At 38.1% G+C, this 16,068-nt stretch overlaps 1 protein-coding gene across 1 annotated transcript in view; it reads left to right on the top strand.

Annotated features, from left to right (window-relative positions):
- LOC311289535 (NACHT, LRR and PYD domains-containing protein 3-like) overlaps positions 1–10,826 on the top strand; it is a 128,389-nt gene extending 117,563 nt beyond the window's left edge. Inside the window, exon 10 of the mRNA XM_084407612.1 lies at positions 9,543–10,826. Within this exon, the coding sequence (XP_084263738.1) occupies positions 9,543–10,273 (731 nt within the window). The 3' untranslated portion in view covers positions 10,274–10,826. The remainder of the gene's footprint in view (positions 1–9,542) is intronic.
- Positions 10,827–16,068: the final 5,242 nt, after the last annotated feature.

Genomic DNA, 16,068 nt, shown 5'->3' with positions numbered 1-16,068 from the left:
AAAGAAAAACGCCTGTTCTTAATTTATGTTGCTTTGAACTTTTTTCGTTTTGTACCGTTTTAATTTTTTAATTTAGCTGCAATTTCTTTGACAATAGAAATTTAAAATGTTGCAAGAATAAGATTCTGTGTTTCTTATTTTGCATCACAAAGGGAATAAACTCTATCGATGCAACCCTGTTTAAATAAATAAACTGTCCCGACACTTTATTCATACCTTGAAATGTGCGATGGGTTTTCAAACTTAATTAATTTTCTTTTTCTTTTACATTTTCATTGTTTATTTTTTAATTGAAAGTAATACTGTATTGAAAGTATTTTTCTGATTTGTTCGATCTGTTTTGAAAAATGTCTTCCGTTGCTATGGCCGGGTATCACTGTCAGTCATCTCAATCTCGTGAATGATTCACACACACCAAAAAAATAATTTAGCAGATTAAAGACGAGCTTCATCATCTTCATTTTCTGGTGCAATCGGCTTACAGTCTTCCTTCATCAGATGTGTCGTCTTTGCAGCGGCACAACTGGAATGTTGCAAATTTATGTTGTAATGTACAATTGATAATTAAACAAGACGATTGACTTTAAACAGATGCATATTTAAGCATCAAGAACGGAAAAACATAAACACTGTCGGCTATACTGAGATTCGATCTCAGATCGTTAGAAGCTCCGAGAGGCTATTGTTAATGCTTTGACCACAGAGCTATCGTCTGAATAGCCTAGGTCTACTACTGTTTGGTCGGGATTTGAACCGATTTGAATTCGGCCACGAATTTGTTTTGTTTTATTTTGTTTTAAATGTATTTTTATATATTTTTCTTTCGTTAATGTTAACCAATTCTGTTGTAGCATAATAGGCCTATATTTTTTCCCTAAAAGTTTGTTTTATTCTCTGCTTTGTTTGTTTATATTTTTACATATTCAATCAGTCTCATTTTTGTTCAAATAATGAAAAAAGTTGTTTTTTTTTGTGCCATGTTTCTTTTTTTTAATAAAAAAAAAAAAAAAATAAACAGATAGGAAACTTACCTTTTAAAATGCCGCAGTTGCTGCTGTTTTGCCCTGTCACTTGCGCCACCCGGTATAGCCTAGTCATTTCGCGAACGACTTTGAAATTCGACTGGTTTATTTTTGCTGCGGCAGTAATAGGCATTGTGGTTGATTATTTATTAAATAATTCAATTGATAATCATAACAACATGTAAGCCTATTTAATTCTGAATATAACAAAGAATGCTTAAACCGACTTACATCGGTTAGTAACTGCAAGTCCTGAAAATGTTTTAATTTTACGTAAGTAAATGACAAGTAACCTATTGACATAGCCTTTCTAAATTATAGAAAAACTGGGCACACAATTTTAACGTGTCTACTTTGTTTAAATTTAATGAATTTGAATTCGTTTAACCACAATATTTATCTTGAATTTATCTGTGGCCTCTCAGCTCAGATTACTGCTGCGGCAGATTACGTCATAAAGAGAATAAACTGACACTTTTCAAAGATTTACTCACCCTGAAGTCATCCTAGGTGAATGCCATTCTTCTTTAAGACGAAAACAGAGTTATATTGAAAAATGTCCTGGCTCTTCCAAGCTTTATAATGGCAGTGAATGGACGTTTAGGTTTTGAATGTTGTATGTTTTTGGCTGTCTGCTGGAAGCTAGTTATTTTAGTCAAAGTTTTAAATATGGATATTTTCTCCATATGACACGAACATCGCTTCACTTTCAAGATTTCAAATCATGGGCTAACTTTAATTTTCAGGTGACCTAACCCTTAATTTATTCATATCTACTTCAGTATAACTAATGTATTTGTGGCACACTATAAATTGGTATTCTTGAAATACTCTAAAGTCTGCTAAATTGGAACAACAAATTTTGTACTAAATGCATTTTAGTCCAAAAGTAGTGGTGAAGTTCAACTAAAGTTGTATTTAATATCCTTGTTTGTGCTAAAGTGGAACTATTCCAAGTATACTTAAAGTGCACTTTAAAGGGCACCTATTATGCCTCTTTTCACAAGATGTAAAATAAGTCTCTGATGTCCCCAGAGTGTGTATGTGAAGGTTTAGCTCAAAATACCCAACAGATCATTTTTTACAGCATGTTTGAATTGTCATTTTTTGGGGCTCAGAAAAACACACCGTTTTAGTGTGTATCCCTTTACATGCTAATGAACAGCTGCTGTCCGCACAGGGGGCGGAGCCTCACAAGCTCGGGTTAAGAGCTAGGACAATCTCATCTGATAATATCAAAACATAAACTCTCAGTAACGCTGTTCATTTCATTCGGAGTTGGACAATAATGTCCACAGAGCCAGAGAATATATGCTGTATGGAGATAGAACAGGTATAGTTTAGTTTAATTACGGTTATAACTAATTTGCCATCTGCTTTTATCCACTATTAATACAAGCCTGCTGTAGCAAACCCCGTCCAAATGATGACCAAAATATACTGATGAGTTTAATGAAGTTTATTGTACATCACACAAAAGATGAAGCGTTAGGTTTACTCCAGAAAATCACTGTAAAAGCTAATAAACATAGTGTGCAATTAAAGTCTTATCCATAAACTCTCTCTCTCTCTCTTTCATTGTCATCAACATACACAGCGAAGTACACAAAACATTCGTTACAACCAACCAACAGTAAACAAATATATACACACCTTTTCAGTGGGTGCTTATAAACTGGTAAACTTTATATCCGTAAAACGACTCGATGAGCTGTCATAAAGTGCGCGCTCTGACTTTCATTTCTGCCAGTAATGTTAGTCCTGTCGCTCCTCCAGAGACTGTAAGCTGGATCACGAGAGCAGTTGTACAGATCCATCCTCGAATAACAACGGGAGTAAATGAAGACTGCTATGTTCATTCTTACATCCAACAACAAAACACCTCAATCGCTTAGGAGGCATTCTTGTCTACAGCTGCTCTGGCGTCGGAGCAATGGCGGACACTGTGTCCAGCTCACTCAGGGCGGGGCTATGCTCAAACTGCAGTGTCAGTCAACAGTCGTGGGCGGGGCTTGTGCAATTCTACGTCACATTGCATAGATTTTGAGAACAGCTCGTTCTGAGACAGTGCTTATGATTTATGGGTATTTAAAAAAAAGCACTGTGTGGATTTTCATCATTATAGGGTGGTTGTGAACACACACTGCCAACACACATTTATGTTCAAACACCATGTAAAAGTGAATTTTGCATAATAGGTGCCCTTTAAATATACTCTCGTATATAAGTTTTGAAATGCAGAATTCACTCTGCATTGGTGACATTACAATTGCAATTCAATTACACTGTAAGAGTGTTAGCTAGGCCACTCTAAGACCTTAATGTACTTCTTCGTGAGCCACTCTGTGTGTTTTGGGTCATTGTCATGCTGGAAGATCCATCCACGGCCCATTTTAAATGTTCTGGCTGAGGGAATGAGGTTCTCGTCCAAGATTTTACGGTACATGGTCCGTCCATCGGCCACTAAATACAGTGAAGTCGTCCTGTACCCTTAGCAGAGAAACATCCCCAGAGCATGTATCCACCTCCGTGCTTGACTGTAGGGGTCACTGTTCTTGGGGTCATAGTCAGCATTTCTCTTCCTCCAAACACGGCGAGTTAAGTTGATGCCAAAGGGCTCAATTTTGGTCTCATCTGACCACATCACTTTCTCCCAAGCCTTCTCTGAATCATTAGATGTTCATTGGCAAACTTCAGACGGGCTTGTGCATGTGCCTTCTTGAGCAGAGGGATCTTGCGGGCGCTGCAGGATTTCAATCCATTGTGGCATAGTGTGTTACCAGTGGTTTGCTTGGTGACTGTGGTCCCAACTGCCTTGAGATCATTAACAAGCTCCTCCTGTGTAGTTCTGGGCTGATCCCTCACCTTTCTCATGATCATCCTTACCACACGAGGCGAGACCTTGCATTGAGCTCCTGACCGAAGGCGGCTGATGGTTATTTTGTATTTCTTTCATCTCCAAATAATCACAACAAGTCAAGTCAAGTCAAGTCATCTTCATTTATATAGTGCTTTTAACAATGTAGATTGTTTCAAAGCAGCTTTACAGAGATTGTTTTCGCTTTACAGCGGTTCTTTAATAAAGTAATTTTCCAGCTAAAGTTAGTTTGATTGATTCGCTTTCGTCGCAATGATCATTTGTTATTAAATTTGGGGCCGCCAAGACGACACCATCCTCTCCACACAGACTTTAAACGTGAACTTGTGATAAACGCTGATGGCATTCACATGCGCATTACGAATTGGTTCTATAATTATGTGCGTTTGAATATATGTGCGCAGGTTTTGAATTCCCTACAAACCAAGCCGAAACAAAGTAGTGGTCTTTCCTTATAAATTTTGATAAAGAATTTTTTATTTTATTTGTCACTTCGGGGTAGGTACGCGAATTGAATTTTCCCGATGACGCTTTATCTGTAGAGTGGGAAGGGGATCCTCCGTAGGGAGAGACTAGTTGGCACTTCAGCACTGCGTTGTCATCGGGTCCAGGCGAAGGTCCTTTGTCAGATCTGGATACGGCCTGGATCGGCAGACTGCGGGAAATCCTCGGGATAAACAACGACACTAAAATTAGCGTAGATGCCATTCTTTTTATGATGTAACGAGTACATCAGGATTTGTGGGAAGTGTTCCCGGTTCTGGCTGACCTAATCTATACAGTCTGAATTATAAAAGTCTATAATGTATTATGTGAATGCTAGGTCAAAAAGATGCGTCTTTAATCTGGCTTTGAACTGACAGAGTGTGTCTGCTTCCCGGACAATGGTAGGAAGACTGTTCCAAAGTTTTGGTGCTAAATATGAAAAGGATCTAACGCCAGCAGTCGAATTTCATATTCTAGGTATTATTAACTGGCCTGAATTTTGAGATTGCAATAGACGTGAATGACTGTAAAGCGTTAAGAGCTCGCTCAAGTACTGCGGAGCTAAACCATTCAGTGCTTTGTAAGTAATCAGCAATATTTTAAAATGTATGCAATGTTTAAAAGGGAGCCAATGCAGTTTTGACAGAACAGGGCTAATATGGTCATACTTCCTGGTTCTGGTAAGAACTCAAGCTGCTGCGTTTTGGACCAGGTGTAATTTATTTATTAAGCGTGCAGGGCAACCACCCATAATAGCATTACAATAATCTAGCCTAGAGGTCATGAACGCATGAACTAATTGTTCCGCATTTGTCAATGAGAGCATATGGCGTAATTTAGATATATTTTTAAGATGGAAAAATGCGGTTTAACAGATACTAGATACATGACTTTCAAATGAAAGATTGGTATCAAAGAGCACACCCAGGTTCCTAACCGACGACGAAGACTTAACAGAGCAGCCATCAAGTGTTAGACAGTATTCTAGGTTATTACGCGAGTACGTTTTTTTGTCCAATAATTAGAATCTCTGGGTTTTTTTTTTTTTCAGAATTTAGAAGTAGGAAATTACTAGTCATCCAATATTTTATATCAGCTATGCATTCTGTAAATTTTGTGCATTGGTAAGTTTCGTTAGGTTTTGAAGAAATATACAGCTGAGTATCTTCGATATAACAGTGAAAGCTTATTCCATGTTTCCTAATGATATCTCCTAATGGTAGCATGTACAGAGTGAACAGCAACGGTCCTAGTACTGAGCCTTGTGGTACGCCATACTGAACTTGTGATCGATGAGACATCTCTTCATTTACTGCTACAAACTGATAACGGTCAGATAAGTATGATTTAAACCATGCTAGTGCAATTCCACTAATGCCAACATAGTTTTCTAGCAAATCATTTGTGACTCTAATGAGAGCTGTCTCGGTACTATGGTATGGTCTAAATCCGGACTGAAAATCCTCCCTGATATAATTTCTTTCAAGAAAGGAACACAGTTGTGAGGATACTGCCTTTTCTAATATCTTTGACAGAAAAGGTAGATTCGAGATCGGCCTGTTATTGGGTAATTCTGTAGGATCAAGTTGTGGTTTTTGAAACAAGTGGTTTAATCATAGCCAGCTTAAAGTTTTTTGGTACGTATCCTAATGACAAAGATAAATTAATGATATTAAGAAGATGGTCTATGACCTCTGGGAGCATCTCTATCAGTAGCTTAGTCCGGAATAGGGTCTAACATACAGTATATGTTGTCGATTTAGTTGTATTAACGAGTTTGCAAAATTCTTCCTCTCCTATAGCAATAAATGAATAAAATGTTTCCTCAGGGAGACTACAATGCACTGACTGATGCGATACTGTAGTAGACGGTTGCATAGTTATCATTTTGTCCCTGATTATCAATCTTATAAGTGAAGAAGTTCATAAAGTCATTACCAGTGTTGTAATGTAACGGAGTACAAATACTTCGTTACTGTACTTAAGTAGAAATTTCACGTATCTGTACTTTACTTCGCTATTTAAATTTATTTCAACTTTCACTTTTACTCCACTACATTTCCTAGATAAAATGTATACTTTTACTCTGATATATTTCCACTAAGCATCTTCGTTACTCGTTACTACAAAATAAAATCAGAAGAAATGTGTGCGACTGCAATAAGGGAGGTTTTGCAAATCACTGCTCCTAGATTGCATTACGCACGCTCCGCACGGCACGCGCTCTATTTCAGCATAATGGTTGTTTGTTGCCATGCCAAAGGAGGAGGAAGCACAACTGAAACCGCCATGGAAGCACGAGCACCTACTGGAGGACCTCCCGTTATCGTAGACGACCACCCGCCAACTCTCACGCATTCACCATGAGACACACGCAATTGACACTTTTCACACGCTCTCACGCCACACATTTTCTCACGCACAGAAAAATCGCAAAGCAAAGAGGATACGGAGACAGAGCAGGTCAGTTATGATATCAAAAAAACCCCAGCTCTCAGATTCTGTCATTTTTATTACGAAATTCAAACAATAAATACCGTTTTGGCGCTTGTAAATGTGACGTGACAGATCCCTAGCGCACGTGAACCGATCATCTGTACTAGCTAATAGTAAGTTAAATAAACATGAATGAACAATGCTAAAAGAAACAGTACAACTTACCGAAATGTATATTCATCATACATAATATCGATCAATCAGTGTTTTTCAACCGCGGAAAGGGTCAGTAAAACAGCTGGAGAACAATTGTCACATAACACCTCAGGAAAGCTGACCATAATAGGCTGTAGCAGGTTAGTTGGCTAGAAAAAGCTATAGAGAGTATTTAGCTAAATATATGTACTATATTACATATTTATTATATTTTTACTTATATCATTAAATAAAGTTGTTATTATGATAAAAAACGCATTATATTTAATTTGAATTATTTTTAACCTTAAATAATACTACCAGCTGATGGGGCTCTCTGTATGTTTACAGCATTAGGTGAGATTTTTTTTTTCTTGAGAAAAATTAATGCCTATCTTGTGTACCTAATATTTATCCAAATTAGTCAATATTGCATATTGTGATGCAAGATTATTTTTTTTACATCCCAACAACACCACCCCCCACCCCACCCCACAATAAAGCCACAATAAAGTTCACAATCAAAGTTATAACCACTTGCTTTAAAAAAATAAAAAATAAATACTTCTACTTCAATTACTTAAGTACACTAAATATCAGAAAATTACTTTTGATACTTAAGTACAGTATATATCAGATACTTTAAGACTTTTACTTAAGTAATATTCTAAAAGGTAACTTTCACTTCTACCAAAGTCTTTTTCTAGTATGATACTTTTACTTTTACTCAAGTATTGCTTTCTAGTGCTTTATACAACACTGGTCATTACTGCTGTGTTGCTTGGAAACTTCTGGGCTTGAAGCTTTCTTTTTCGTTAATTTAGCCACTGTTTCAAATAAACACCTAGGATTATGTTTATTTTCTTCTAATAGGGTTGAAAAATAAGCAGATCTAGCAGCTTTTAAAGCCTCTCTGTAAGTAATCGAGCTCTCTTTCCATGAAATGCGAAATACCTCTAGTTTTGTTTTCTTCCAGTTGCGCTCCATTTTTCTGGCTGCTCTCTTAAGGGCCTGAGTGTGCTCGTTGTACCACGGCGTTGGACTATTTTCTTTAATCTTCTTTAAGCGCAACAGAGCAACTGTGTCTAAAGTGCTGGAAAAGAGAGTTAAAAGTTTCTGTTGCAATGTCTAGTTCTTCTAAGCTATCCGGGATGCTGAGATGATGAAACTGATCAGGAAGACTATCAATAAAGCAATCTTTAGTGGCAGAAGTGATAGGTCTCACACATTTATAACACGGAGTCGCCTTTGCAGCCTTGGCTAAATGAAATTTACACGAGACTAGATAATGATCTGAGATGTCATCGCTCTGCTGCAGAATTTCAACGGCATCAACATCTATTCCGTGTGATAATATTAGATCTAGAGTATGATTACGACGATGAGTAGGTCCTGACACGTGTTGTCTAACTCCAGTAGAGTTTACAATGTCTTTAAATGCCTATCCCAATGCATCTTTTTCATTATCGATGTGTATATTAAAATCACCAACAATTAGGACTTTATCTGCAGCCAGTACTAACTCTGATAGAAAGTCCGCAAATTCTTTGATAAAATCTTTATGGTGCCCTGGTGGCCTGTATACAGTAGCCAGCACAAATCTAAAATGTGATTTATCATTTACACTATATATTTTTACATTAAGCACCAACACTTCAAAAGAATTATATTTAAAACTTGATTTCTTAGTGTTTTTGAAAATATTACTATAAATTACAGCAACACCACCCCCTTTGCGTTTCAGACGAGGCTCATGTTTTTAACTGTAATCTTGCGGGGTGGACTCATTTAATACCTTGATTATAATCACTCATTATACATTAAGACACAGATCTAGTACACTGATACTGTTACATTACACATGTCTTTATCATCTGTTTATGTTCACTTAAGATATAACTGACTGTGTTTACTAGGGTACTTGCCAAGATGGGCATGTTGACATTGTGTTGAATTGTGTGAATTTGTCCATTCAAGCACAAGACTTGAAGGAGAACTCAGTATTTAGGCGCTGTTTGAGATGTACGAGTTCTCTTTAACATCTTGCACTTAAATGTTTAAATTGGCAAGGCTTAAATAATAAATGATTGCTCATATTAGAGCATATGACACTTGCATTGAACAACTTACAGAGTGACTTTTTTTCCATGTTTTTGATCATCGCTGTTGTAGCATATTGGGAAGCCAGATAATTATCCATTGACTGACACATACATTAGCCAAACTCTGTCTGTCTGTTTTACATCTTGTTATTCTCAACAAACCATATCATAGATGTGTCGTCAGATGTGAGATGAACAGCAATGCAAGGACAGAGAACCGTTACACTCCTATTGCACAGACCAGTTGTCTAGTTGACTTTAATGTTCTACCATGATGCTCTAAGTCACTGATCATGTGAACAACATGGCCACCTTGCAGAAGACCTTCAGACTGTTCTGACTCAGGGTGCTTTATCTCTTCTGACAGCTTCATTAAAAGATCAGATCATAATTCCTGATTCTGATGTGTTTTCTCTCCATCAGATTTCCATCATCTCACTCTGGATCTGAACACTGTGAATAAAGACCTCCATCTGTCTGAGAAGAACACAGTGAATAAAGACCTCCATCTGTCTGAGAAGAACACAGTGAATAAAGACCTCCATCTGTCTGAGAAGAACACAGTGAATAAAGACCACCTTCTGCCTGAGGAGAACACAGTGAATAAAGACCTCCATCTGTCTGAGAAGTACAGAGTGATTACTTGCACTGACACAGTCCAGTCTTATCGTGATCATCCAGACAGATTTGATCATTATGAGCAGGTGTTGTGTAGAGAGAGTGTGTGTGGACGCTGTTACTGGGAGATTGAGTGGAGTGGGTATGTGTTTATATCAGTGTCATATAAGAGCATCAGCAGGAAGGGAGAGGGTAAAGAGTGTGTGTTTGGATATAATGATCAGTCCTGGAGTTTGTCCTGCTCTTCCTCCAGTTACTCATTCAAACACAATAATATAGAGACTAAAGTCCCTGTAAAGCCCATCAGCAGTAGAACAGGAGTGTGTAGAGTAGGAGTGTATGTGGATCACAGTGCAGGAACTCTGTCCTTCTACAGCGTCTCTGACACACTGAGCCTCATACACACAGTCCAGACCACATTCACACACACACTCTATCCTGGGTTTAGGGTTTATTATAATAGATCATCAGTGAAACTGTTGATGAATGAGAATAGACTGATGAGAGACTCTACCCATAATGCTTTGAGCTCATGATAAATCAGTGACAGTGAGATGTTCTAGAGTCTCTTATTGTCTCTTCATTACATTAATAACACAGCTGAACTTCTGTCAGTGAAATAAAGAGAAAGAGACAATGATACACAGAGAAGAGAGAGGAAATATGAGACACAATGAGACTCACTGAAACATGTCTGGATGATACGAGCAAATCCAAGACTTTCAACTCAAAACTCAGTTTAAGACATAACTGAAACTAGTCTGTGGAAAAATGAAGATTCCTTTAAATGTACATCTGAATTTTGTGATGGGTCTCCTGCTCTTCCTGCTGTTGGTGTTGTAGGTGTTGTCCTGCTGATGTGCATCTGTTCTTCTGCTAGAAAAACTTAGGCTTTGTTTGTATGGTGTGCTCAATTGCTCCTGGTTGTTTTGTGTTTGGTTTTGGTTCGTTAACGTCGACCTTGTTATTAGTTTTGAGTATTGTTCTGTCTGATACTTTTACATCATGTGTCTGACAGAAATTGTATTTCATTACGGTTTTTTTTTTAATGTTTTTGTCTACTTATGTTAATAAATATTTTTGGTTGCAACCTTACCAACCTTGCTTTCATTTGTCACGGCTCTGAGCTGGCCGTGACAATTTATTGAAGTAAAACAGCGTATAATTTGATAAGGCTTTTATTTTGAAGTTCAACATCTGACATTGTGTGAGTGAAATGTGCTGTTTGCCTTCATTAATGTGGGTAAAAATACTGTAAAAGAGTTTAATCTTATACATCTGTTGCTACTTTCACATAGTTTCACACATCTTCAGTGTTACGATCTCTGTTTCTGAAAATACAACAGTGAGGAAAACATTATTGTGCTTATTGATATTACTACTACTATTATTAATATTTTATGTATTTTTATTATTATGCATTTATTTATGAATTATTATGATTAGATTTATTTTGTTTTCTGATTTCTTATTGATTAATTATTACTGTTATGTTGTAATATATTTGTTTTTTTCATTTCATGTCTGAGTGAGAAACAGCCTGAAATGAAGAGCTAAACTAGATGTACCGCATGGCGGTACAAAATATGACCGCCGCTCAGGCCTGCACTGGCTTTCCACAAAAAGAAATGACGTGGAGCAATTTGGCTGTATTGCGTGTTTATGTATATACCTAAAAAAAGTAGTAGTATGTGCATGTCTGTCTGTGTGTGTGTGTTTGTGTATGTGTGTCTGTGCGTGTATGTATGCGTGCGTACATGTGTGTGCGCGTGTGTGTTTGTGTGTGTGTGTCTGTGCATGTGGATTTGTATGTATGTGTAAGGGTGTGTGTCTGTGCGTGTGGATGTCAGTGTGTGTGCATGCTTGCGTTTGTTTGTATTCCTGCATGTGTGTGTGTGACAGTTAGGGTTGCCAACTTTAGAAAAGGAAAATGCGGGACAATCGTGGTTATTTATAGGAAAATGAGGGACACTCAAAATATTTGTACTGTATCACACAGTGTACGTCATTTCAGTGTCTGCAGTTAAGTTTGTGTTTAAAAGGTTATCAGACATAAACACATTTGTATTGCTTAACCTATTTATGTATTTAATTCTAAAAATAATTTTAATGTCATACATGAAAAAAGTCACATTACAAACAAACCATAGTTCAAAATAACAGCATTTATCTAAAATAGAAAGCTTTTTTAACATTATACACTAGGCTTACAGTTCAAAAGTTTGGGGTTAGTAAGATTATTTTTTGGGAAAAAAAATAAAGTAATTGCCTACTTTTATTCAGCAAGGATGCATTACATTAATCAAAAGTGACAGTTAAGATAATGTTACAAAAGCTTTCTATGTACTTTCTAAAAGCTTTAAAACATTAATAATAATCAGAAATGTTTTTTGAGCATATTATTCCCTCAGGTAGATTACATGTTTTCTTGCGTGGCTGGATGTTAGACTCATGAACAATAATCACGTTGTTTGCATTCGCCAAAATTGATTAGCCGAAATCAAAACGTGGACAGTGAAAGGAAATTACCGTTAGCGCGAGACGAGTCCGGCTTGAAGCGGAAGCCACCAGAAGGCAGAGGATGTTCGCAAATCAAACAATGATTTGTCTCAAAACAGTGATTAAAAAAAGCTGTGATTGGATGATGACAGGTGTCGGTGATCATTCTCAAGTGTCGTGGTCAGCACTGCTGCTGTTGCTGTTGTATCAGTCAGTGGTTTATCAGCTTGTCAAAAAACGGGACACGGGAGGTCACGCACGGGACAAATAAATTAGGCCCAAAATGCGGGACGTCCCGCCTAATTCGGGATAGTTGGCAACCTTAGTGACAGTATCATCCTAAACCAGCAACCCTTCGCTCAACACCACCATCTACAGGCCGATGAGTGTACAGTCACTAAATGTGCACATAAATGAATTTATTTTATACCCCCCCATGGATGAAATTCTACGAAACTTAGCATACCCCCAGAGGATGTCAAGTTAATCATACACATGAAATATGGTGCAGTTCTGAACATCTCAACTGAAGATAGGGGCGATTAAAGCAGAATAATATTGCATTTTCATTTTTTATGGGAGGGGCGCAAATCACAAATGAGTGATTATGGGCTAGTTTGATGTGGGCCCTTAAGACCAACATACCATAAAAATTTCTTCATCCTCGGTGCCACGGTTCAGGTAGTTATTTAGGAAAAACGGCATTTTTTGGGTTTGGGGGGGCCCAGCGCGGGGGGGGAGTGGCCCCCGGGGACCAAACGAAATTTTTCCATAAAAGTCTAGTGGGGCTACATGCCCACCAAATTTCATGTTCCCCCGTGTTTCGGTGTCCCTGGTATCGTTGACGAAAAATTCAGTAGATGCCGAAAAAAAAAAAAAAAAAAAAACTTTGACAATACCTATATGACCGCTTTCGCTAGCTACGCTAGCGGCGGTCATAATAATGGGAGACATTTCACTGTTGATGGCGGGGATTTAGCTCTGGTGCTAAGAGATTCTGGTCATAATTAACAGAACTATTATTTAGACAGAGACAAAACACTTAATTCAAACACTGTTTCCTTTCAGCGATCAGTAACGCATAAATATCTTTGAATACATTTATAATGAATGCTTTTCTTCTTTTCTTAACAAGTGCAAATGTTAGGGTTAGTAATTTGTAACATAAACTATAAACTGATGGTTGTGTCAGGCGTTGTGCAAATGACGTAGTCCAGGCGGAAGTGGCGAGCCGTTGCTATGGGAAGTGGAGAGCCGTTGCTATGGGCCGCTGCTGCTGTTGTGATGCTCCTCTGATGAAGAAAAGCTCATTTCACCAGCAACATTCAGCATGAACTGATCTCTGCGCGGACTGATAGCTGTGATTGTGAGTTCAGTCCGCCGTGTTTTATTGATGATATGATCCGTAGTCTGTCAGTTTATGATGAAACGCACGAGCAGCGCCTGTAGTTTATCATCCGTGTTCAATAAGAATCTGTTTTAGCACTTTGACACAGAAATCTTCCTCTAAACAATCATGAACATCGACTACATTATCAAAGACATTACTGAATGATAATGTGACACAACTGGGCTCTTTCTTGCAAGAAAATGACATCTATGAAAAGTTTCAGTCTGGATTCAGGCCGCACCATAGCACTGAAACTGCGCTCGTTAAAATCACAAATGATTTACTTTTAGCTTCTGACCAAGGCTGTATCTCAATACTAGTTTTACTTGATCTTAGTGCTGCGTTCGATACTATAGATCACACAATACTCTTAGATCGACTACAAAATTATACTGGTGTTCAAGGACAAGCATTAAGCTGGTTCAGATCATACTTATCAGACCGCTACCATTTTGTCTATTTAAATGGAGAAAAATAACTCCAGTAAACTATGGAGTGCCGCAGGGATCTGTGTTAGGCCCTCTATTATTCTCAATATATATGCTGCCACTTGGAAATATTATAAGGAAACATGGAATTAGTTTCCATTGTTATGCTGATGACACTCAAATACATATTTCATCACGGCCGAATAAAAACGCTAAATTATCCAAACTGACAGAGTGTGTTAAAGATATAAAAGATTGGATGACGTGCAATTTTCTTTTATTAAATCCAGACAAGACAGAGGTAGCAATCATCGGTTCAAAAAACCGCCCACAAAACCTCTCACACTACAACTTTAACATAGTAGGATGTCCTGTTACTTTATCCTCTACAGTAAAAGACCTGGGTGTTATACTAGATTGTAACCTGTCTTTTGAAAATCATATTTCATGTTACAAAAACAGCCTTTTTCCACCTTAGGCTACGTTCACACTGCAGGGCTTAATGCTCAATTCCGATTTTTTGAAAAAATGCGATTTTTTTGCAAGGCCGTTCACATTTCCAATTAAATGCGACCTTTTGTGATCTCCTGTGTGAACGTGAAATGACCCAGAAGTGACCCGCGTGCGCAGAAGAGTACTCAACGGTCAACGACGTCACTTGTTGTTTGCGGAAGTAGCTAAACTTCAACTAACTGTGATTCACTCACACACACACAACACAAGAGCGCGCGCAGCGACCGTAACACAAGAGCCAGACAGCAGCCGCTGACCTATCTAATATCAGCACAAATAAAGTTAACATAACGTTAGTCTACTCTTATTCACATTGGATATATAATGATGGTGGCTGTGGGCTTTTATTTATTTTTTTAATTAACGGGCTCGTCGAGGTCGACCCATTCGGCAGATTTACCTCAGCTCGACGAATATGCAGTCCGTTTTCAAACCGACGACTACTTCAACGCAGACTTATGATGTTTATCGCGTATCAATGACGTGCGGGTCGGATACATGCGACCTGGCCGTTCAGACTGAAGTCGCATTTCAAAAGATCGGATACGTATCGGATTTTGGACCACATACCCAAGTGGCCTGGGTCGCATTTGAAAAGATCGGATCTGTGTCGTTCAGACTGTCATGAAAAGATCAGATACAGGTCGCATAGGGGCAAAAAAATCAGAATTGGGTCGTTTCAGCCTGCAGTGTGAACGTAGCCTTAGAAACATTGCTAAGCTACGTAATATGCTATCAGTTTCTGATGCAGAAAAGCTAGTTCATGCATTCATGACCTCTTGACTAGATTACTGTAATGCTTTATTAGCTGGTTGTCCTGCATCCTCAATAAACAAGCTACAGTTAGTCCAAAATGCAGCCGCTAGAGTTCTTACTAGATCAAGAAAATATGATCATATAACACCGATTTTAACATCACTACATTGGTTACCTATAAAGTTCCATATTATTTACAAGGTATTGCTACTGACTTATAAAGCCCTAAACGGCTTAGCTCCAGTCTATTTAACGGATCTTCTATCGCCCTATAATCCATCGCGCTCTTTAAGATCAATAAATTCGAGGCTTTTGGTCATACCTAGGATATCCAGATCCACCAAAGGAGGGAGAGCGTTTTCACATTTAGCTCCAAAACTCTGGAGTAGCCTTCCTGATACTGTTCGTTGCTCAGACTCGCTCTCCCAGTTTAAAACTAGATTAAAGACGCATCTCTTCAGCCAGGCATTCATATAATATTTTTAATCTTACAGTTCAAATTACAATCCGGCCTCTAGTTCATAAACGCCAGAGGAGAACTGGCCCCCGACTGAGCCTGGGTTCTCCCAAGGTTTTTTTTTTCTCCATTAGGTCACCTGATGGAGTTTTAGGACACCATTGGGTCACTTGATGGAGTTTTTCGGTTCCTTGCCACTGTTGCCTTTGGCTTGCTCAGTTGGGGATATTTTGGGGATATTTAATTTTATTTTATCAATCAATAAATTCCACTAGAAACAAACCGTCT

This window comes from Rutilus rutilus (genome assembly GCF_951802725.1).
Source record: "Rutilus rutilus genome assembly, chromosome: 4".
In the NCBI taxonomy this organism is placed as follows: Eukaryota; Metazoa; Chordata; class Actinopteri; order Cypriniformes; family Leuciscidae; genus Rutilus; species Rutilus rutilus.
This window is presented reverse-complemented; position numbering and strand designations above follow the sequence as displayed.